We start from the raw sequence: 24,480 nt of genomic DNA, 5'->3' as shown, positions 1-24,480 counted from the left end.
ATTTGGTTATTTGTTATTGAACGCAGCCTGAGGTGGGAAGATTTGATGATATAACTTTATAACTTCACACACACACACTTGCAGACACACACACACACACACACACACACACACACACTAACAAAACTGTGTGGCCTGTCACCAGCGTCACCAACACATAGCAACAACTCTCCTGTGTTCGCATGAGTGTTTGTGTGTGTGTGTGTGTGTGTGTGTGTGTGTGTGTGTGTGTGTGTGCGCGCGTGCATGTGTGTGTCTGTGTGTGTCCATGATATCACCCTCTTACCAATACCCAAAGGGGGGGAAGCACAGAGGTGTGGCATCAATGTCTGTATTCCGCTTATAATGGGAAATCGATAGATGATCAGCAGTGGCCGGAGGGAGAGAGAGGAGGAGATGAAGAGGAGGAGGAGGAGGGTGATGGTTAAGGATGAAAGGAGAGACAGATGAGTTGCCAGAGGTCATGACTAAAGGGAGTTGTTCAGCTTCCGATCTGTCAATATCTGGCACTTTGCCAGCGTTTAGGACAAGATCATGGTCATCAGCGTCCAGCGGTCTTGACTATTACGACTGCCAGAGCTGTAATGATGATATAATAAGCAGCAGGTGCAGTTAAATTTAAAAACCAGCAGCGTTAGCAGCATTTCCAAAAGCTCTCTGTGATCAATCGCTCTTGTCCGCCACAGAGACACAGAGATACGAGCCGTGCATCAAGGCTTTATGATTAATTTAGCTTCATGCAGCAGTCTCTGTATGGGAGGTTTTCCACTCCACAAACATGTAAGTAAGTGGAGACTGGAGGATCTCCACTTGAATGAAAAAAAAAAATCTCCATCTGAAATATATGTTGATGGAGGTGAGTTAAAGTGCATCCAGCGGGGGCAGCGGGGTCACAGCTTCAGCGCAGACAGCCAGTTATAGTCTGCTGTTTCAGATCAATGCCGGCGCTGGAAGGGCTGGGGCCGAGCCCAGACTGCTTGTGGTCAGTGGTTTGGCCCCAGTCATCTGTAAGTATGAGTCTGTGATGGACAGCAGGAGAGGAAGGTGAGGCAGGAGGAGATGAGGAAGAGGAGGGCTATTTGTTTTTTGGGCTAGATTGAAGATGGCAGGCTCCGTGGATCTGCAGGGATTTTGCTCGCAGTATCTAGTTAATATTTCAGAGGCACTTATGGTTTATTAGAGTCCCCTTTGAGGGTGGGAGGAGTGGGTGGTAGTGTGTGTGTGTGTGTGTGTGTGTCTCGATGCATGAGCATGTGGGTGTGTGTCTACAGCTACCGCCTTACTTAATTTCTGCTTCTGTATCATCGGGAGAGAAGAAAGCGACAGACGGTTCTTTATTGGCTTCTGAGCTCTGACAGTGGGAAAAACGGCGAGAAAAACACAATGGAGCAAAGAGGAAAATCATTTCAACTGAAGGCCTCAAGTGTCTGACTACAGCCAAGTTTGGTTTCCTGATATTGGAGAACAGCTGTTGCTCTTTTATCAGCATAAACAAAATAAATCAGACACCCACAGCGAATTAGGCCTTAATTTTTCTGTGTAATTTCAACGCTCCCAGTGAATGCTCTGTGTATTCATGTATTATACTAAATGAAACACAATATCCCAGAGTCAAAAGATAGAAGACGTATACAGTAACAACTCACTGGTGTTTATAGCAGGGAGAGTGACCCTGAGCGGAGCGCTGAAGGCTACGAAGGGCCTATAAATATGCATAGATACGCCGTATACATGCTGCAGCTATGTTCCTCCGTGGTGAGGTGCCAGTGCCTGCAGGAAATGTCCCTCGTCCACCACAAACAGCAAAGGTGCGAAAGGCAATTAGTTGTTTTGGCGGAGGGGCGGAGTGATATATGAGAGTAGAGGAAGAGAGGACATGTCTGGACTGGTGCAGAATTTCTGGCCCTCAAGGGTTTTTAGTTTCCTTAACCCCTCTCCCTCTGTGTCTATGGGGGAAATGAGGAGGAGGAAGGGGGGGGGGGGGGGGCTGGTGTCCCATAATGGCCCCCTAAACACAGGGACCCAGACAGACGGCCAGACAGACAGAAAGCTGGGAATGGGGAATGGATGGTGTCAGACACAGGCAGGGTTTGGATCAAAACAACTCCTAATGGAATTCAGATCTGGTGGGGGGGGGGGGGGTGTACATGTATGCTTGAGTGTGTGTGTGAGTGGTATGCGTTGCTAATGTGTGTCTTCATGGGAGCGGGTTTGTGTGTGTGTGTGTGTGTGTGTGCAAGTGATTTATGCGTGTGTGTAGTGTCCTGGAATGTGCACAAGTGTGTGTGTGTGTGTGTTTGAGAGAGACAGACAGTAGGCTCTCACACGTCAGGCCCTCATGCATGTATTCATCAGAGCCTGGGGAGAGGCTGAGCGAACAGGTCAATAATCACATCTGAGGAACACTCACTCACTGACGCTAATCCATGACAGGAGAGAGCGAGACAGAAAGAGAGAGAGAGAGAGAGAGAGAGAGAGGGAGAGAAGGATAGAGACCCACTCCAAAATCAATTAAAACCTAATTAGGCTCTCAGCTCTTTTATGCTTGCTGTTGGCGATACAGCGCTGAGTGTGTACGTGCACGCCGGTGTTTGCCTATATCCGCGTGTCTGTGTGTGTGTGTGTGTGTTTGTTGGCACTTGTTTGAGTGTGTGTTTTCCCCGAGCATGTGTCAGTTACAGCCCTAAGCAGCCGTACTTAGGGATAGCCGTGGCTCTTACAGGCTCACCGTGGGAGCTCACCGCTAAAGCCCTCACGATCGCCTCTGTAATGCAGGATTACAACCAAGACATGTATAAGAGAATTGGACAACGACTTCTTTACTCCCTGGCACAAGTGCTCCTCAGGCCCACTTTTGCACAGATTTACTTCAGCCCCAACCATCACTTACTTTAACTGGGGGGATGCGCAGAGGGACTGAAAGCTGCCTGTTAATGCCTCCTCAACATATTATTGCATTTTCAGCACACACACTCTCTTAAGAGGAGGACGACATCTGTTTTTTGAATAATTTACATATGTTGTTTCTTGCTGGCACACAGAAATAATGGGTATTGGTAAAAGAGCACTCCAGCAACTCACTGTTACCATGCTTTCATAAAGTTAGTGGGCCTGGGATGACAGGCGGAGAGACAGGATGGCCAAAAATCAATGCTGCAGAGGCAGAGATAGCCTGACTTTTAGTCCTAAGTGTGGGTGAAGCTTCAAAAAGGCTGGATCCTGAAATCCCAATAATGCAGCTCAATAGCATCATTTATTAGACCCTCCTTGCCTTGTAAACACCTTTGTATACAACTTTGTGACACAGGCTTTCCCTTAAAAATTGGAAAAAAAAAAACGAGTATGTATCTGTAACTCCTGTAACTGGAGCCAGCATCGTTTTGTGACATCAGGACTTAAATATCTTTCAGAACAGTTTCCAAAAACTGCTTTATCTCAGTTTCACACAAGCGCTACTTTGGCTTTTGTGTAATCTCATAATCTGATCATTTAATGTATTTTTTAGTTTAATGAAACAATCCTCTTCCCACATATTGTCATCCACCGGATGTGGCAGCCAGCGTTGTGGTGACATTACAAGCTCACTGCAGCGTTTTCACACTTTGATCCTCACCTTTACGTGTGCCATTCTGACCCAGATTAATGTGGCTGGGATTATCCCTCCATCAGCAGTCTTAGCTTGAATGCTCTGTATGGGAATCAATACACTGAAGGAATGAGATAGCCAAAAAAGAGGCTTAGTGACTCTACTTAATCCAGGTTTTATTCCAAGCTGCAGTAAGAAAGCAGTCTCAGTGCTTAGATGCCACTGAGAAACACAGCTTAGTGCTGATTGGTACGTCTCAGCTTTAGTGAACACTTTTCATTTTGGGGAAGTGGTGAGAACAGAACATTAGCAAGAGACTGTGTTTCAAAGTCTGCGATGCTTTTTCAGCATGAAAGAGCCCATCACAGTAATTAGTGGGACAACGGTGGCCCTGGTGTTTTTTGACGGCTTCATCATATGAACTAATTGAGACAAGTGTGTTTATGTGTGTAAATCTTCGGAGGGTGTCCTCAACGTGGCTGCAAGGCTCCTGTGGCGATGCAGTTAGTTACGCAGGGAAACACAATATGGGGGGTGAAGAGACAGTTGTTAGTGCTGTAACGAGAAAGAGAGACAGGAATGGATGTTATGGAGACCTAAATTACACGGAAATTAGTCCCAGTTGTGCAACTTGAAATATAGCAACATGCATATTTAGTGGAAAATACAAATACACACAAAAATATGCTTAAAGAGGCAGAAAAGTGAAGATTAGTTTTAGTATTTAGCGTCTTTGCTCACGAGGAAAATTAGCCAAGAACAATTTTGTGTGGCGTCTCGTTTAAAACTGCTCTTAACCACTGAGATGGTATCAAACAAGAATTACACAACCTCTAAAATTGTCACGATCTAAAATTATTCACCTCATAACCTGATGGTTTACTCTCAGCTCCCAAGCACAGGCTGGTCCCTGTTTAATCATAACAACAAAGCTACAGTATCATGTACAGGAGGCAATGTATAGAAGGACTGTGTTTTACAGCGAATGACAGTTTTCACTGTATTCACCCTTCTGAGCCCATAAGTGGAAGTAGTTGAACTTTCCCTGTAAACAGCGTCCTGAGCACCAGATGGCTTTGCCACACATGCAGAGCACAGTGTGTAACATAGATTGTCAAAGACATTTAAACATACCGATAGTGACACAAGGGTCCTTTAACTTTGGTTTGGTTCACACTGGACTTCACTGCAGTGTTTATTCCCACTTATTCTCCCTCTTTCTCTCTTATTCTGTATTGTACATAAAGGCCTTTATTGGTTGTCAGTGGCAAGCTTTTGGTGTAGAAACTGATTTGTCCTAATCTTGGAAACCCCACCCATGTGGTGCGCCAAAGGGACTAAATCAAACGCCATCCGCAGGCAGTTAAGTGTGTTGTCTGTGCTTGTGTCTAATAACGTTGGAGGAATGACACACAGGGCTGTGAGCTAATTCTGGATCAGCCAGGTGGGCTCTCCCTCTCTCTCTCTCTTTATCTTCTTCTCTCGCACACCCGCACTCATAAAAACACACACACACACACACACACACACACACACACACACACACACTGACCTGACAGTTAAGTATTTGCTTTTATGGCTCAGGGTCAGTTGGCTCGGCAAAGTTTAAGCTTAGAGCTCAGACATGTGGAAGCTAAAACGCGAGGCCTCCTCACATTTATTTATCCTAATTTCTCTCACTAAACCCCCTCCTCACCTCCGACGCCGCTAATGTCCTCACCTTTCCTCTCCCCCAGCCCTCACATCTTTATTTTTTCATGAGCTTCTCTGTCTATTTTTACTTCCTTCTTATTAATGAGTCCACCCAGCTGTTTGCCTGCATCTTCGCCCCCAGGTTGCAGCCATTTGCTCGAGTATGTTCGGTTTGAGACACTCGGTTTTCTTTGCTGGGATCAAAGATGCAACGATTGGGGGATTTCTCACTCCAAGCTGATGTCAGCTTGAAATCTGAGATTGTTGTCCCGAGCTAAACTGACTCGTGAGAGCTAAACTGAATGCAGCTGAAGGGGAAGCAGTACAAGTGAGGTGGAGATGCTTTGACTGAGAGCCAAGTCTGTGGCAGATATATTTATTTGTGTCTTAATGTTGTGTTGTGTTCCTAAATGCTTTGCTTGGACGCTGTGCTTTCTATCCTGAGGCTGAACTCTGATGGTAAATACCATCAGGTCCACACCTGTCTGGTTTTTATTAGCTTAGCTTGTTGCATAACCCCATAACTATCTATCTATGTTTATCTCCCCATTGCCACTCTGCTTTTATCTCTTTACTGTGCTTAATCCCTTCCTGATGCATTAAACTCAATTTACACTGAACCATTCTCTGTTTTTTGTGGATCAGGTATGACTTCATCGAGATCCGCGATGGGACTTCGGACAATGCTGACGTTCTGGGTCGGCACTGCAGCAACATCGCCCCGGCGCCAATCATCTCATCTGGCTCCTCCCTCCAGATCCGGTTCGTCTCGGACTACGCCCACCAGGGGGCGGGCTTCTCTCTGCGCTATGAGATATTCAAAACAGGTGGGGAAACATTATTGGTCTTATGGAACGAGTAAGTTGAGCTTGATTGGTCAGGTCTATTTACATGATGCTGATTGGCTGTTTGGTTTGATCAGCCTTACAATATGATTTATAATAAGAATTTAGCTCTAAATCTAAATGACAGAATTTGAAGCAACATTTGTCGCAACTGAGGGATCTGTTTATAGTTTCTTTGTATTAACAGACCAGATTCAGTTTAAATTTCAACGATTTAAAGAAAAATAAGTTTAAATCTAAATATTAGGTTGAACAGAAATGAGTAGAGTTTGAAAGTATTCTGAGAAGAAAATCTGAACCAAACGCAAGGTTCTGCTGCACATACATATAAAAGTTCATTATTTTGTCTTTGCACCGCTTCTTTGTCCCATGTTAATGGCCTGAAACCTGTGCTCCTTCACCCCAACACTCTCACAACAATTTACATCAGCAGAGGCAGCCGGGCGTGTAAACAAAACTTAAACAAAGAGGGAAGACAGACTACTAAACTACTTCCAAGCCGCCTAGAAGCATGCAAGGAATGCTTGCTTAATTGGAGCAGGATCCGCTTCCTCTGCCGAGATGAGGAGGGCTGGGAGTGGGAGCGGGAGGTGGCGGTGGGATGATGGAGAGAGCTCCAAGGCAGCTTGGAGTTGCTGGACTTGAGGTCAAAGGTTTGTAGGTAGAGGCGGAGGCGAGGAGATTGATGGGGATGAGTGTGCGCCGAAATGGAATTTTCTCAAGGTCGCCAAAGTGCACGAGGTGAAGTGCGCTTTGCAGGTGAGGTGGCAGTGGGAAGTATATTTGTTTTGGTGGTGGGACGTGTTTGTGTGTGTGAGTAGTGGGAGAGGTGAAACGGTCACGTGGCCTTGGGGGAGCGAAAAGATTTATGCCCAGGAGAGTTACCAGCTGATTGTCTTTGCAGCATGTGCAACATCTTGGGTAGCTCCTCGGCAAGTCCTTTAAATTCAGTTTTTTTAAATCTCAAAATGTATCTTGAACTATTTTTTTTGCTATTTTTTTTTTTTTATAACTAGAGTGTTTCAATCAAAAGCCACTGAAGAAAGGTGAAAGTCATGGTTTCTCTAAAGCACAGAATATAAGTATCACTCTCACAGAAAGAAAGCAATGAGTTATCACCTCCTACCTCTGAACAGTAACAGGTTCTGTGTCAAATGAACGTGACCCAGATTTGATGTTCAGCTCAGTTACCAAGGCCACCAATTTGAACCCCGACAGTGTAATACTGTAGATTGCATCTGTCTCACGCACACATGCACGCACATATGCGGATGGATTGAAGGCTGGTGGATGGGGGATGCGGTTGCCATGGCTTTAACAAGATCCTGGTATAAATTCAGGGGGTACAAGAGATTGTGTCACCGTGTGAGCACATGTAGGTGTCTGCTCGCTGCATGTGTGGGTGGTTCCACTCGGCTTGTTGTGCGAGATGCTGTCTGTCTGTATGTGTGTGGAGGCGGAATGATAGATGCACGTGTGTGTGTGTTGGAGAGAGGGGTAGAGAGACATACAAGTAGATGCAGACTCGACTGGAGTGAAGGGAGACAGACCGACAACGGAGTGAATCAGTGAGCGAAATGTATTCAGGATGCGTGATTGAGGCCATGTGTTAATTATGGTGTTTCCACCGCCTGCACGCTCTCTCATCATAGCTGTTTGTCTTACCGTGGCAGACCTGGGCCACGGGTTTCCACTAAACACAGCTTACAACGTCTGACGGGAACACAGAGATCCCAGCTAAGATGTGTTTATTTACCAGAGTGGAAGTAATTGCACTTTTACCCCCATTAATGTATTTTTGTTGCATATTTGTGTGCTTGTAATTTCAGCTTTGCAAGACAAGAATATTATTTTTAGTGAGGTGTGTTTTGATGTAACTGTATTGTGCCACTTTCAGAGATGTGAAAGTGTGAGGGTAATCCTAGATTGCACTGGAGTAGAATATTTTCGGTACAGTGTGTGTACAGTGTGTGTGGATTTGTGTATGAGTGGGTGTGTGTTTATGGGTGCGTATGTGTTTTTAAAGGGTGCGTCCGAGCACAGATAGAAATCGCAGCACACAGCTGGGAGGTGTGTGTGTGTGTGTGTGTGTGTATACGTCTGTTCAGCTTCCTTCCCATCTTAAACAGACAGCACAGCTTACGGCACAGGCTGACCCCACCACACTGTGTCTAGAAGTCAGACTGTGTGTGTCTGGTTTTGGTTATGTGTGTGTGTGTGTGTGTGTGTGTGTAAGAGAGAGAGAGAAAGAGAGAGAGAGGCATATCGTTGCCTGTTTTTCATTCTATGAACTAATGATACTGCGGCTTTGTTTTTGTTTTGTTCATTCAACCCTATTACATAAGCGGTGACTGTAACAACTCTAGGGGGTTTGGAATTGGACAAGCAATCTGTTTGTGTCAACATGTGTGTGTGTGTGTGTGTGTGTGTGTGTGTGTGTGTGTGTGTGTGTGTGTGTGTGTGTGTGTGTGAGACGGTGAGTGTGCGTCATGGGCTACAGTGCAGTGAAAGCTAATTATTTCCAGCAAGGAGGTGCAGGAGTCGACCTTTGACTCTACATCCATCCTGAAACCCCTGATACCCCTCCACCTCCTGAGGGGAGCCTGGGTGAGCGTTTGGCCTAAAACAACATCCCTCCACCTACCCACCCAACCCCCCCAACACACACTCACACACACACACGTATATACACATATGCCTTAATCCTGTTGTACAGTGAAAGTGCACGGCCCCCCTCCTCCCCCTTATTGTTGTGGCCTACTTTACTCCTACTCACGCATGCTTAACCCTTTATTCAGCCCCAGACTACCACCACCACCACCACCCCCCCACGCCCCCTATCCAACCCATTACACACTTTCACTTACACCCGGTCACGTGCCGCTGACGCTGTTACCACGGCTACAGGGGGAAGACTTGCCAGCAAAAAGCCCCCTTTTTCCCATTTCCCCAAAGCCCACCACTAACGCAGCGGGGGCAGATAACGTCGCAGCCAATCCTGGGTTAAGACAAGGCCGAGAGCACCCGGAGGGCGTTCCGTCCCCTTCGTGGACGCTGGTGACCGCTAGCGTGGCATCTGTGGGGTCACGGCGGGAGCGCAGCCTACGGCGAGACCCCCCACCCAAGCGCCAGTCATAACATGGGTCCTGTGTGTATTTCTGATGCTACCGTGTTGATTGGATGCCAACTCTTGGCTGTTGCTATATGGCTGATTGCCATGTGGTGTTTATTCCTGAAACACCCGAGTCATCCCAATGCTGAAATTACACTCAAGTAATTAACCGGCGAAGGTAAATTAAATTCATGAATAAATAAGCGGAGCGCAAAGAGTGTTTAAGACTGATCAGTGATGAAGAAAACATGTCCCAAAATGAAATAATAAGACAGCAACTGCATGAATAAGATTCAAGAAATCTAGAGCTGCACGAACACTTTGATCAAAAACAGCAGGAGGCTTTTTGGTGGAAAAAAAAAAAAAAGCTTAATGACGGCATTCCATTGCACATCTCATAACAGAGGGATCAGCATGCTACGTGTCTCAGAGGGAGCATTCCTCTCCATATAAAGCTGCCTCAGATTGATGCAAAATGTCTCCCTGGGTCTATAAAAGTGTCGAGCTGTGGCACGCCAAGAATGTTGTTTTGCTTTTCTGGGGTTTTCCTTGTTGTTCACAACGTTGTTGTTGTTGTTGTTGTTGTTGTTGTTGCTGGGGCTTCCACCCCAGCCCCCTTGTGTAGCACGTACCTTCACGCACGCATGCACACACCCCTCCTCAGACGCCTCAGGAGAGATTTTCTTCAATGAAACCCTGAACTCAGCTCAAGCAGGGTTACATGAGAGATCTGCGCGTGTTTGTGTACACGGAGCAGATGTGTGTCAGATGGAGACAGGCAGGTAGAGAGCGGAGGGCGAGGCGGTTTTGATGTGCAGAAGACTCCTCTGTGAAAGCAGAGGTGAGCCCTCAGCGAGACTTGCGTGCAGAGGATGGGAGGAGCGAGGCGACACCAGGCGAGACGGAGAGTTAAAAGCGTGAATGAGCTCAGATTCTGCGCGTCGCTGCTGAGGAGAGGAGGAAGGAGGGAGGAGAGAAGAAGAGGAGGAGGAGGAGGAGGGAAAGGGGGTTACCCCGACACAACATGTGGAGCTGCTACTACATCAGGCACTCATGTGCAAGAGTCGAGTGCTTTCTACCCAGCAACTCGCCCTCTCGCCCCCCTGCGTCACAATCAAATACACACACACTCACACATACTATGACCTCCCCCCTCGTTGCCAGCAGACAGCTCTTGCCAAATGGCAGCTCATGGTGTGATGCAGGCACCAACCAGGGGCCAAGACATGGGCCGAGGGGTGACGGAGGGAGGTGGAGAGGGAGACTTGTTTTTGGCATGTTCATATACTGTGAACTAATGAGCGCTAACGAAAAGAGAAGGTACTCATGCATACGCAAACGCAGAAAAGGCGTGCACACGTAAATGTATGAACACATGCATGCACACAGCATTGGCACGTGGCAGCGCAGACTGAGTGTGTGTGTGTGTGTGTGAAGCTACTAGTTCTTGCACAGTGAGTGTAAAACACACAGTGGAAACACAGAGTGGTGTGTTTGGAGGCGATGGAGTCAAGCTGTGCTCAGATTGAAGTTTTGAAGCAGTAGGACTCCAGACTGCTGCACTGTGACCCAAAAAGAAACAAGGCCAGTGTGTTACTGGGTCTCACACATACTGGGAAGCTGTCACACACACCTTCAGACACCGACACTCACACACACACACACACACACACACACACACACACACACACAGACAAAGATGCCAGCAGCAAAAAATACACACGAGGAGGTTAATAAAAGACATACATACAAAAAAAGACATACTCATGCAAAGACACACACTCAGGTGGCATATGGCTCATGCATACTGCATAGTTCATTTACTGTTTTATTATGGCCACATTACAATCACGTGCACGTTTGCTTTTATGCATTCATAGCATTTGTGTTTACTCTAATTCATGCTGCTCGCTCACACACAGTGACTGCAGGCACGCACACTCACGAAACACACAGTGAGGTCAGTAGTAGTAGGATAGGGTGATATCGCCGGTAGCTTGCTGTAAATTACCATCATATTTCAACATGCCAAGCTCTGTGTGTGTGTGTGTGTGTGTGTGTGTGTGTGTGTGTGTGTTTGTGTGTGTGTGTGTGTAGGCAGCCAGGCTCCAAGCATGAAGGCAGATGATCCACTGGTGTTTTGATGTTTGCAGCGCGTGTGGGAGTCGACACAAGAGGTTCAGTGCTGCTTTTAACATGTTGGGGGAAGATTCATACGTTTGTGTCAACATCTTCAGCACGACACGCGCGCACATACGCACAATAGCTCGATGGACTGACAGGTACACGCTGTACAATCACTTTGTAGATACATTCAAAGAGACATGCGCAGGGGGTGAAGGAAGGAAAGACAATTTTAAAATTATAATAAGTTTAAAAAAAAAATGGTTAAAAGGAAGCTGCTGGAGAAGAGGGGGAAAACAAAGCAGGAGAGACACAGACAGTGTATATCTCCTGAGTTTTCCCCCTCTCTCTGCGCTGATTGGGGTCAGTTCTCTGCCATTAACCAAGTGTAGACAAGGGAGGGCCAGAGCAGTCAGTCGACCCCTCCGCTTTTATAGGGCTGCCTGATAATAAGGACTGGTGCCTCGGAGGAATGCTGCAGAAGGAATGTGCTGTTAACATGTCTGTGCTTCTAAACGCTGCTTTTATGAATATGTATCTGGTTATCAAATGCAGCCTGGCAGTTCTCTGAGACAGTGCAGAGAGGCTGGATGCGACCCACTGCTTTCCCAGGTTTTGAAATCCTCCAGAAGCTTCTCCCATGAGTCCCCTCAACCTGACCTCCCTGTCTGCCTTCCAGCACGCTCACTGATGGGAAAACACTACAAGAGCAGACTCCTTTCCTTATGCTGGTTTTATGCGAGCCAGTTACCAGAAAGGAGAATGTATGAAATGTATTTGCTATCAGTCGGTCAACTGCAGGGATGTTGGCAATAACAACGTCCGGTGCGAGTGCATTTATAAATAAGCGCCATCAGTTGGCTTAGGAAGGCCGCTACCACAGGCATTTCTGACACGTACAGTTAAACAAAGATCTAACAAAGATGCTGCGGTCTCTTAGCAACATTATCACACGAAGATATTTGCCCTTCTGCGAAGTATAAAAATAGATCGAGATGCAGAATGGCGACCAAACAGACTGTTTATAGCCCTCGTGTAAAGATAGAAGTGTTTGAGGAGAAGGCGAATGGACAGAGTGAGGAAATAGCCAGGGACTGTGAATGAGTGTGTGTGTGTGTGTGTGTGTGTGTGTGTGTGTGTGGTTGTGCGGCATTTGTGTTAAGTCCCCTGTCCGTTTTGTGCGTGTTTGTGTGCTGGACCGTCAGCACCCTCATTGATGTGCCGGTCCATAAACACTCGTCTGTGACAGGCTCCCCAGTGGGCCCGCGGAGCAGTGGCTGATGGGTAGATGATCTGAGCCACACAGCTGCCGCCGCTCAAGGTGAGCCGCCCAGGGCACATAAATCTGCATGGCTGATGAGGAGCCACCGCAAAGGGCCCACTTAGAACCATTACACAACGTTTTTGGTGTGTGTGTATGTGAAAGAGACACACGTACACACACACACAGAGTGCAGAAAAGAAAGAGAGGGGAGGAGGGTGTTAGGGAATATTTGTTTTGAATATATGCAACAGCACGGGTCAGTCTGCTCCCCTCTTTAGCCTCACATAAGTGTGTATCATTGAATGTGTCATATTATGTAACGTCATGCATATGAGGAGGGGGCCAGCTAACAAAAAGAGTCATCCGCCCGCTCCTATAACACGATGCAACGTTAGACGTGCCTACTTGAGCATTTGCTCACTGTGTATTTTCTCCTTCATCGGTCATCGTAAACCAAGTGTGTGTGTTTTTGTGTCTCGCCACTGCAGCTACTGCATATTCCAGCTGTCAGTGATGAACGACTCTCTGAAACACCCTCTGCAAGTCAGATGAGATATCCCCGTGTGATCGATTGCTTATGCCTGTATCTCCTCCCAATATGACCGATTATGCTTATTCCTTTCTAAATATCCTCCTCTCCTTGTTTCCGCTCAGGGTCAGAATTCTGCTTCCGCAACTTCACCAGCTCCTCCGGCATGATCGAGTCCCCGGGGTTCCCGGATAAATACCCTCACAACCTGGAGTGCTCCTACATGATCATCGCCCCGCCCCGCATGGACATCACCCTCACGTTCCTGACCTTTGACCTCGAGAACGACCCCCTGCTGGTTGGAGAGGGAGACTGCAAGTACGACTGGCTGGACGTGTGGGATGGTCTGCCACAAGGTGAGAGCACACACACACACACACACATACACACACACACACTCTCTGACTCATACAGTCCCCCACATTCCCACACACACATTTGCATACCAGCCTTCAATTTCCCAAGCAGCCATCGCTCTCTTTGATGTAAGCAGTGTTGCTTTACATTCCTTTACATTACATAGAGGAAACATTATTACACGGCGAGCTGAAACTGCTTCAACACCCCTAAGGGGCAGCCCTTTCCCATGCCCCTCTTCCCTCTCCATAATACCCCCCCCCCCATCACCCCCCACCATTCCTATCCTCCCCTGTCCTCCCTCCTTATCACCTACCGCTTCCTTCCTCCCCCGGGTGAGTGAGAGTGACGGCCACGATGAATATCTGTTCGGAACCAATAGGAGGTGCCGAGTGTTGCGAACGTGGCCTATCAGCTGAGATCAGGAAGTGGCGAGGAAAAAACATTTGAGGATGTTATCGAGGGCTTTGATAGTGACCGCCATAGGGTAATGTTAGCTGCTGTGGTGCTGTTGAAAATCACATTAGTAGCGGTGAGTGGTTCACTTCCCACCTCTCTCTTGCTGACTTCCTTTCCTTCTCCCCCTCTCCTCGCCCCACGCCTTTTTTTTTTTTTTTTTTTTTATGAATTTGAAGCTGAGAACTGAGGATTTGCACTAATTATTCTATTTTCAGTTGCTAAAAAGGGATCCAAGTGGATTTAAAATTCCAATTATAGCCTTGAATTTGGGAGCTTTGATAGCTGAAAACAATTTATACCATTCAAAGTTGTGAATTAGGAGGAAATTAAAGTGTAACCCAGTTCCAGTGAGCCGAGTCCTCAGGCATGAAAGAGGGACGGGAGACAAGACGGAAGGGTGAAGAATTCAGTGTCTGGCAAGGGAGCTACTCTTGAGACTATTGTAATCCTTGCTGGTGCGTGTGTGTGTGTGTGTGTGTATGTGTGTATGTCTGCAGCTGATGCCAGTGCAGCTTGCATTAAGGCAGGGATTCCAATCCCCCTGCTGGGCCCTGGCTGAGACACACACGGCAGATGTAGGGATGGACAGGAGAGAAATGGGAGAAAGAGGGATGATGGGAGGAAGAGGGATGATGGGAGGAAGAGGGATGCGGGGGGCGCATGCTGTGACTCATTAGACAACACTTACTGAAGCAGCGTGGCCACTGAATACCTGTCTCTGCAGTGTTCCTGAAGATGCTGCACACCAAAATATTTCATGTTTTTTCTTGTTGCATCCCAGCAAAAACCAGAAACTGCTCAGATTTACAAAATAAAAGCACAAACAGCTTCCTGTTACTTTTGAATCAAGTGTTTTTAAATCTTTTATCAAAATATCACCCAGGAAATGACATGAAAATTAAACCATTAAAAGTTGCGAACAATAAAACAACATAACACATGTGTACATCATCTGGATTTATGTGTGTGTGTGTGTGTGTGTGTGTGTCTGCAGTGTCTCCTCTGATTGGCCGTTACTGCGGGACAAAGATCCCTCCAGAGATCCAGTCCTCCTCCGGCCTGCTGTCCCTGTCCTTCCACACCGACATGGCCGTGGCCAAAGATGGCTTCTCCGCCCGCTACAATATGACGCACAAAGAAGTCAGCGACTGTGAGTGAGAGATAACTTTTAGAGTGTGTGTGTGTGTGTGTGTTCGTGCCTTCAATTGCTCTCTGTGTGGGTTTGTTTACCTGTTTTTATTCCCATCTCCATTTTCTCTCTTTTCAGCATTTTCTCCTCCGTCATCTCTGCTGACACTCATCTTTCTTTCTTCATCTTTCACTCCTCTTACCCTCTCGATCTTTTCAGCTTTGCCTACTTTAATGCTATTTCAATCTCAAAGTTCTCGCTCACCCCTCTCAGCCTATTTTGCTCTCTCCTAAGGGAGCATGATTTCTCAGAAGCAGGCTCATACTATTTTCTTTTAGAATATAAATTAACTTCACCTCAATTTACCTCAGCTCACCTGTTGGGCTGCTTTCTGTCTCCCTCTGCCCTTTCTCTGTCTGGATTTACCTTTTCGTCTCTGTCTTCAAGCTCCATATAATGATCCTCAGATCTTCCCTCTCAGTCATCCATTCTTTTCAGCTCTCCTTTCCTTTCCTTCCTCGTTTCCTTCTTTCTTTCTTTCTTTCAGCTTGTTTTCCATCTGGACTCTAAAGCCACGTCAACAAACACAGAGATAAAACTCTCTTCTTCCTCCCGACAGCGTTCCACTGTAGCATGGCGCTCGGCATGGAGTCGGGGAAGATCAGCGACGATCAGATCACCGCTTCCACCACCTTCTACGACAGCCGCTGGCTGCCTCGCCAGGCCCGCCTCAACAATGATGACAACGCCTGGACGCCATCAGAGGACAGCAACAAGGAGTATATACAGGTATATAAATGTAAACAATTGGACTCAGTGATATTAGTGTAAAGGAGAAGATGCACCAGGAAGCAGCGTGTTGTATACGAGGACACGCACACATGTATAAAGGAAATGGAGGAACTGTGAACTGATGATAAGGAAGTGCTTCTGTGCTCTCAATCTTTCCTGTCTCAAACACACACACGGGTCCAGGCGTATGTATGCATACACACACACACACATAGGAACGCTGAGGAGAGCGGCGAGAAGCGCTGTGATTGATGAAGGTGCTCTTCAGGAATGCATCCGAACACTGTGCCATTGATCTCTGCCTCCAGCCTTTCCTCCCCTCACACACACACACACACACACACACATGGACACACAAGTGACAAATGCACAGACACACACACATAAACACCACCTAGGCTTCCTCAGCAGTAGGCCACAGTTGGTGTCCATCCCCTGCTGTCTGTGTGACAGATATTCACAGCAGCTGCTCTGGTTCTGTTATCTACATCAACCCCCGAGCCCCTGAAATCCCTACTACAGTTGTAAATTCTTCTATTAAGCTATTATAAAATAAAAAAAAGAAAAAAAATCAAGTTTTAAATCATTTCGGTTTTTTTTTTTTTTTCCAGGTTGACCTCCAGTTCCTGAAGGTCTTGACGGGCATTGCCACACAGGGGGCCATTTCTAAGGAGACTCAGAAGTCCTACTACGTCACCACCTTCAAACTGGAGGTCAGCACCAACGGGGAAGACTGGATGGTGTACCGGTACGGCAAGAATCACAAGGTAGGCTTTTATAAGAGCTGACCTAACTAGATCAACATGATCTACACGGAGACAAAGGGATGAAACGGAGCCTGCGATTTGAACTTCCCCTGCACTTTCTCTAACCCTTCCACCGCTGTTATGTTTGGTGCATCCAGGAGTGATATCAGTGGATGCAACGTTCCCCTTCTAGGCCCGTTTATGAACCTGAGTCATGACCCCAGTCATGAGGTAGAGAGAGAGGGGATGCGAGGGAGGAAGAGATAGAGATAGTGAAAGGAGGGAAAACTGACAAACAAGAACAATGGAGTCCTCTATGTGCCCTTATCTTGGCTTGCTGTTCATCATCTCTCTCAAACTGCAAACGCATAAACACACACACGCAGGGTTGTAAAAACGTTGGAGTCATACCAGGTGCGGATTGAGGAAGTTTGCGCTAAAGAGGTTCATATCAACATTATTTCCTGTAATTGGTGTCGTTTAGTGCCTCGACTGAGCCGCATTGTGTCCATCCTTGTTTGGGGGAGTGGATCTGCACACAGGCTTGTGTATGAATGTGTATGCAGGACAGGTTGTTGTTGTTGTCATGGTGCAACCTACAGTAAACCCGTCTCCAGGGGATTTGAACTCTGTCCCTCATATGTGGGTTAAGGTCACTGTGGATTTCAAGCAGAAAAATAAATAGAGAGTGGCGAGAGCGAGGATGTGGGGAGTGGGTTAATCCACACACTTAGCCACACGGACTGGGACTCCCCTTCTGCGTGTGCCAGTGATTGGTTTGGGTGGGGCCGGTGGGGGGTATTTGATGCGGAGATTATTGAGCGAAACGTGGATTTGACTTAAAAAGTCAACATCTGTGCAATTTATTGGACCCCCCCAGACAGCCCCCACTCCTTCCACACACACACATGCAAAAAAAAAAAAAAAAAACCCACAGACCCCCCTTTAAATAACCTCTGGCTGATCTCTCTGTCTGGAGATCTGTGCATGTGTGCGCATATGTACATGATGTGTGTCTGTAGCTTGTAATCTGAGTCCACTAATCTGTCTGAGCAAAGAAACTGTTCAGACACTTTCAGGCATGGACATGGATGCACCAACATGAATCTGGGAGGGATTTCTGCCTGTTCTGTGCGTGGTGGCTTCAGTTTTAGTGTGGTTATGTTTCCAGCTTGCACAAGGAGTGCACAAAGTCCAATAGGAAGATGAAGGATCAATAAAACAAAGCAGATTCGTGTAAAAATCATGGATAGCCCTCAAAACCAAGCTGAAACCAGGAAATCATTTTTGATGCGTTTACTAACGGGACATAACTTTATCTACATAAAATATAGCTGTGATGAAGTACACCATCTGTTTTTGATGAAGAAAAGATGGCGGTTAACATTTACTCAATGCGTGATAGGACTCTGAAATTATGCTTAAAAATCCACAAGGATTTCTTGTGCATTCACACTCTCTGATGTATAATATAGAGGCAAGGCATCTCAGCTTATGTTGGATAAAACTTTCTCTTTGTATTTCTGCCGACCACAGGCAGTGATGGATGGATTGGATTTAGGGATAAGGCCTTTGACAAATGAAGCACAATTTGCGGTTGTGATTTCAGCTTGGCCTGATTTTTTTATTTATTATTTTTTTTAAAGCTGAAAGTGAAATTTCACTCTCCTCGTCAGCCAGGTTCTCTTCTGGTCCCCGTGGGCTGCAGTCGAATCTTCCGTGACTGCTAATCCACCAGTCATGTCGTACAAACTCCCAGTTAGCCCATCCTAAGCCCCCCAAAGAGCCCTTAAGTGGTTGAAGCTCAATGCTCATCAGGGGGTCCTGTAATAACTGGGATTTGGTTCTTCTAATTGTCATTTAACAGAGAGTTTGAAGCTAATGTGGCTTTGAAAGAGGGTGCGCGCATGTGTCGGCGGTGTTTGTGCAAGGTTGAGCCATGAGTGTGTCTGTGCATCAGATGTGAATCAGCCATGAATAAAAGGATTGGCTTGGCACTTCTTACCTCACACTGTTTGTTATTGGGAGAGAGCGCGTTGCCATTCATTGTCAAGATTTGTGTCCTTATTTGCTGTGTTAACAAAGATCGGAGGATTTAATGCCAATAAAGATTATTTGACAGCAAGAGAGGCAGGCAGAAACGGAGAGAGGGAGAGAGAGAGAGAGAGAGAGAGAGAGAGGGAGAGAGAGGAGCTGAAAAAGGAGAGAGGAATTGTGGGAAAGAGGGACTTTTTTTTTTGGAAAGAAATGAAAGTGCTGTGTGAAGAGAAAAACACCAGCACTGCAGATTGCAATCACCTCAGTCACACCAGCAAACAGACTTTGTGCATGTGTGTGTGTGCGTTTGTCTGTGTGTGACTTTTTGACACATTTTCTGCATACCAACACATTTTCAGCTTGACACCCATGTGACTTGTTAATTCTAAATCACACTATTCACATATGCACCTCATTGCTTGATGAGATGCTAGCACACTTAGGAATTGCATATCTGTCTCTATCTCACACACACACACACACACACACAGATGCAAACACACAATGATTTTTTTAGTGGTAACATAGACATGTGCACCCAAACAAATTAACACTGAAGACACTGAAGGCATCTATCGGAGGAAAATCCCATCAGCCCCAGCACTGTGTTACTGAGAAGTGTAGTGAGGCTATACTATATCTGTTCAACACACATGCTCACACACACACACACACACAAAGTAACCTGGGAGTTAAAAAAAACAGCCCACACAGCATTTCAGCCTGCTCCTCCATCACACAGTGTCACACACCCACATATGAAAACACACACACACAAAAAGCTTTGTTTTTCACTCACTCATTCCTAATGACATAAAGCTGCGTGCGCACACACACACACACACACACACACACATACACAGTCAGACAACAACTGCTAACACAGCTACAAAGCGGAAGACTTCAGCATAAGGTGGTGTAAGACTATTTCTATGGATCACTGCTTCAACCTTGGCACCCACACACACACACACACGCACGCACACACACATGCACAGGCACCCCTAGCCCCTCTTAGAGTCAGTAGTGGAGAGCGGCCAGCTGGAACCAGTTCCTACTGTCAACATCTTCATACCGAGAACCGAGAGGGAGTGGGGTGGGTGGGGTTGGAGGAGAACGTCTGGAGGGTAATGGCTAGAAAGAAAGAGCGAGAGAGACAGAGGGAATAACTAGAGCAAGAAGACAAGGATGAGGAGTGTAATGGGCAGAGGAAGAGACTGGGGTTGAGGGAACAGCACGGGGATGAAAAAACGGCCGGGAAACGAATAATGTGTTGTGCAGAGCTCCACCACGTCTCCCCGCGGTGCCATCAGCTTGAAGCAAAGCACTGGCAGAGGAAGGAGACATGCACCAAAAACACAGAACGGGGAGAGAGAGATGGTAAAAGAATCAAGAGATGATGTATACGTTTATAACTCATGTTCTTCGCTTTAACAAGTGATTCGATGCGCACAAGCTTCCTTTCACTCTATTTGCTGGTCCAGAGGGTGTTTACAATAACACACACAGGCGCCTTTCACAGTGACCTCGTTCTCCTGAGGGGTCATCAATAGTTAAATACCCATGGTGCCTGTGTCCCGCCAGTGTCCACACACAGCAGTCTGACCGTCGCATGCTGCTACGTGTGTGTGTGCGTGGCGCCGTAGACTATGGGCAGGGGCTTCGTTATAATTTCATGACTCTGCGCGCTAGGATACACAACATGACAATGTTAATTATTCAGCCCACCTTTCCTACGTGTCACGTGAGGAGGAGGAGGGGGAGGAGGGGGAGGAGGGGGAGGAGGGGGAGGAGGGGGGGTCAGCAAAAATGAGAAAAACAACGTGCCAGTCGTCAGGCAGATTACAGAGGTGGGCCAGCTTTGCCCTTCCTCATGATTCACACACACACACACACACACACACACATTAATACACACACCTTATCGTCTACTTGCACATCTGTTAGCCACGCCCCGGCGGACATTCCTGGTTAGTAAAAAAGTAACCACGTTATCAACAAGTTGGTCAATGACCAACCATCTGCTTCCTAAGGCCATTGACCTTTAACCTTGGAGGTAATGGCTCAGGGGTCAAATGAGTGACCTCTCAGGTAGCCACACAATAGATGGGAGGAAGTGGAGGGGACAGAAGAAGCTGAGAGCTGACTGACAGCTTCTCATTGTCTCAGTTTCTCTTCCTCCTCTTGCTCTGGTTAAAGTTTGCTCTCAAAGAAAAATGAAGAGTGCCTCTCGAGAGCCGACTCACATTGAACAAATTGTTCTTTTTGTGTCAGTAATGTTGGCCATATTCCCTGCTTTTATCCAAAGATGGAAACAAAGAAAAGCAGCTGGCAGTATTATAATGCACCAGCTAATGGCCTCTTAGTCATGGTGGGCACTTTCTACACCAGAGGACCATTTCTGGGAAGTTGTTTCCAAACTTTCCACTTTTGAAACTGTTCACGGGCCTCATTGTGAAACTGTTTACATCATTTTTCACTTGATCATTTATTTTTTTTTATCACATAAGTTCAAACCTTTGGTTATGATTTTTGGATAGTTTGGAAGGCTACACAAATATTTTGATGCTTGAATCAGGATGTTTGTCTGTTTATGTGAACTTGTGATAGCAATTTATTTCAAAATTGAGGAAATTCCACTGAATTTTTGCTGTTGTTTGGTCTTATAATGACATAAATGCTCAGATGGACAACTTCCTGTTTCGGTGATGAATGTCTTCGTTGTTCTTCCACCACTCCCTGCCTCCTCTTTCACATTCCTCTGTTCATATTCCTCATTTAGTTATAACTGCTGCCCTCCATTCAACCTTTTCCTCCTCTCTCCTCTCTCTCTCTCACCCGCCTCCACTCCCCCTCTCCTCATCTGTTTTCAGCTATTCTTCTGAGGGCTCATCCTCCCCTGCAGTCATTTTCTGTTGTTTTTTTTTTTTCCTGCTGCTCTTTGTTTCACACACAGAATATCTGAGAGTAGTAAAGACAGGTCGGTTGTATGAGCGTGCGTGGGTGTTTACATAACCCCCATAAGAGCCCTCATCCACTGTTTGGCCTCTTAGGTAAACATGATGGCTGTCTATCCTCGATCCAGCAGCAGATACAGCAGAGATAGCCCTGCTTATCTGTTCAAACACTCATGCTGCTTTGTATTACCAGTGTCAGCTCCACTTGATTAAATCAGGCCATGCCCAAAATCAAATAAAGCCCCTCGAGTAGGATTTTGAAGTCATATCACTCCTATTCCCTCTGGTTATGGAATTTCTGGAATATCATATTATTGTGAGAGACAGGGAACTTTACAAATGGGTCGCTTTACACCAAAATGGCAGAGCAGTGTTTTTAAAATTTAAACGAAACAGACGGTTTATCACTTATAATGAAAAACAACATTATCAAAAGAGGAGGGAATCAAATTTTTAGGCAATGGGAGCCTGCTTGGGTTTGATCACAGTGTGCTTGGATTAGAGTAAAAGAAAAATCATGTAGGAACTCACTTTTTTTTTTTTTAGAAATGATGCCTTTAATCTTTAATTCAGCTGCTTGTAGCTGTTGTCTCTCCATCTTTCTATTGCGTAGCGGCGGTGATGTTAGTCGCTGTGGTTTTCGCTGATATCCTGATGTCGTTCAGCGGCGGCTCTCCTATCAGCAGGCCCGGTCGACCACAGACAGGGAGAGTGAATGACACTTAACAGTCACTCAGTCAGTTAAAAGACGCTTCCTCCGCTTATCTGAGTGTGTGTGTGTGTGTGTGTGTGAGTGTGTGGATTCCTGTGGTTTCCTGTGTCTTTTGTGTGCGCGGTTTCAGTCAGTAGCCGCCACCACCGAGATGAAGACAGGCATATGGGAGTAAGAGGGGAGGTGTGGAGAGATGTCGGGCGTACAGAGGTCATGAAGAAGAGATTGAGGGAGGAAATGGAGGTGTTGAGATGAAAGGATGTGGTGGAGACGGACAGAGGGAGGAGGGAGAATGAGGCGGAGAAGGAAGAGGAAGTTATGCGTAATTACAAACAGGGAGTGATGGGTTTTGGGAAACCACAAAAAGGAAAGAAAGGAAGACTGGTGTCTGTCGTCCAACAACCCCCTGACTTTTCTGCCCAACACTGAAAGTAACTGACCACCCTGGTTACCCCGACCCCTCAGCTGCCCCAGCCCGTTGCTTAAGAGCAAATGGAAGGAAGGGAGTGTTCATGAAGTGAATGTTGATGTTTTTGGGTGGACGCCTCAGGAAGTGAATTTCACTCACATCCTGCCCACCTGGAGAGACTTCCTGCGTCTGAAGGCCAGTCATGTTTGGCCGTGTCAGGTCACGTCTCTCCCGCAGCTTCCTATGACCACCGGCGGAGAGGTGAATGGAAGTTGGTGGATGAGTGAGCAGTGTGTGAGGAGGAGGAGGAGGAAGAGGAGGAGAGAGAGAGAAACCCCCATCTATCGTGGGCTTTCCCAGCCTCCCAGCACCGAACCTTTGACCCCAAAACACATCGACAGCTGGGATGGTGACATTGGATACATGTTTGGGTTGTCTCTGCTTTGTCCGGCCTGGCACTGTGTGTGTGTGTGTGTGTAGCCAAGCGAAACCGTGCACTGTGGGTGGGTGTAGAGCAAGACATAGTGAGTATGTGTGAGAAAGAGAGAGATAAGCACTCAGGCATACAGGCGTGTACAGTACACCCTACATCACCCTCTGACAGTTCCTAACCTTTGTCTCCTGTTTGTCCTTGTTCCCTCAGATCTTCCACGCCAACACAGACCCCGCTGAGGTGGTTCTGAACCGGGTCCCGCAGCCAGTCCTGGCCCGGTTCGTTCGAATCCGTCCACAAACCTGGAGGAACGGCATCGCCCTGCGCTTCGAGCTCTACGGATGCCAGATTACAGGTGTGTGTGTGTGTGTGTTGTATTTTTCTAACCTTTTCTTTTTTTAACCTTTGCCAGTATCATCCTGCTTCACACTCAGACAGTTTGAAGAGAAACAACAACAGCTTTCCGCTGCACTTTTGGGCTTTGTTTCTTTTTAAAGGGCGAGTTATCAGAGGTGATGAAGGGGAGGAGAGATCCTTTTTTTGTCCACTGTGATGATTTAGGTATTTAAATTCAGCAACACTGCGGTCAGAAGTCTCCCTTTTCTATTGTCTTGCCAGGAAAAAAAAAAAAAAACCTAAAAGACTTTGAACATCAGCAAAAAATAACTTCTTAAACCATAAAAGAGAACACACACATTCCCACATACTCTCTCACACATATATGTGTGTTTAGGCTCTTTCCCACACCCCCCCCTCCCAGCTATCTTTTAAACATGACAACCCTCAGGCTAATTAAAGGAAACTTCTACTCTATTCTTCCTTCCAGAGTCACCACCAGTGTCAGTTCCCTCTCTCGAAGCTCTCCCGCTTCCTCTCCGTGTTCGCTTTCTGTCTCTGACTTCCTTTTCTGATATGTCCTCTTCGCTCTGTGAGCTCCTCTATATCGGAGGGGAAGCGAGTGCCGATCAATCATTCATGGCTCCCCGTTCACTCTTACATCAGACACTGTGATTCTCTTCAGCCTCGACAGCTGCTATTGAAATAACTATTAGCAGTTACAGTGCAGGTACACCCACACGCCGGCGCTTTCTAAATATAGCAGATGACCTCAAAAGCAGGCGCACCCTTTGAAATGTGTACGGACACCACCCACCAACACACACACATATAAACACTTCCTGTGCCTTTTATTCATTATTTACATCTCCTGCTTTTGCAGTGACATAACAGCATGAAACTTTGATCTGTGTTCTCTTAAACCGTCAGCACAACTAACATCTCCCCATCTCCCTTCCTT

The 24,480-nt window shown here is 46.6% G+C and overlaps 1 protein-coding gene across 3 annotated transcripts in view; it reads left to right on the top strand.

The window, feature by feature from the left end:
* The window catches only part of nrp2a (neuropilin 2a), a 59,147-nt gene that overhangs the window by 13,343 nt on the left and 21,324 nt on the right, over positions 1-24,480 (top strand). For all 3 annotated transcript variants that reach the window (XM_071464541.1, XM_071464539.1, XM_071464542.1), the window contains exons 3-8: positions 5,924-6,105; positions 13,278-13,508; positions 14,963-15,118; positions 15,717-15,886; positions 16,501-16,656; positions 23,394-23,538. In XM_071464541.1, coding sequence (XP_071320642.1) covers positions 5,924-6,105; positions 13,278-13,508; positions 14,963-15,118; positions 15,717-15,886; positions 16,501-16,656; positions 23,394-23,538 — 1,040 coding nt within the window. The remainder of the gene's footprint in view (positions 1-5,923; positions 6,106-13,277; positions 13,509-14,962; positions 15,119-15,716; positions 15,887-16,500; positions 16,657-23,393; positions 23,539-24,480) is intronic.

The sequence above is a fragment of the Trachinotus anak genome, unplaced genomic scaffold, assembly GCF_046630095.1.
Source record: "Trachinotus anak isolate AG129_WGS33_773 ecotype Australia unplaced genomic scaffold, CSIRO_AGI_Tana_v1 ptg000026l, whole genome shotgun sequence".
NCBI lineage: Eukaryota > Metazoa > Chordata > Actinopteri > Carangiformes > Carangidae > Trachinotus > Trachinotus anak.
Note: the sequence above shows the minus strand (reverse complement) of the source record. Positions and strands in the feature narration are given on the sequence as shown.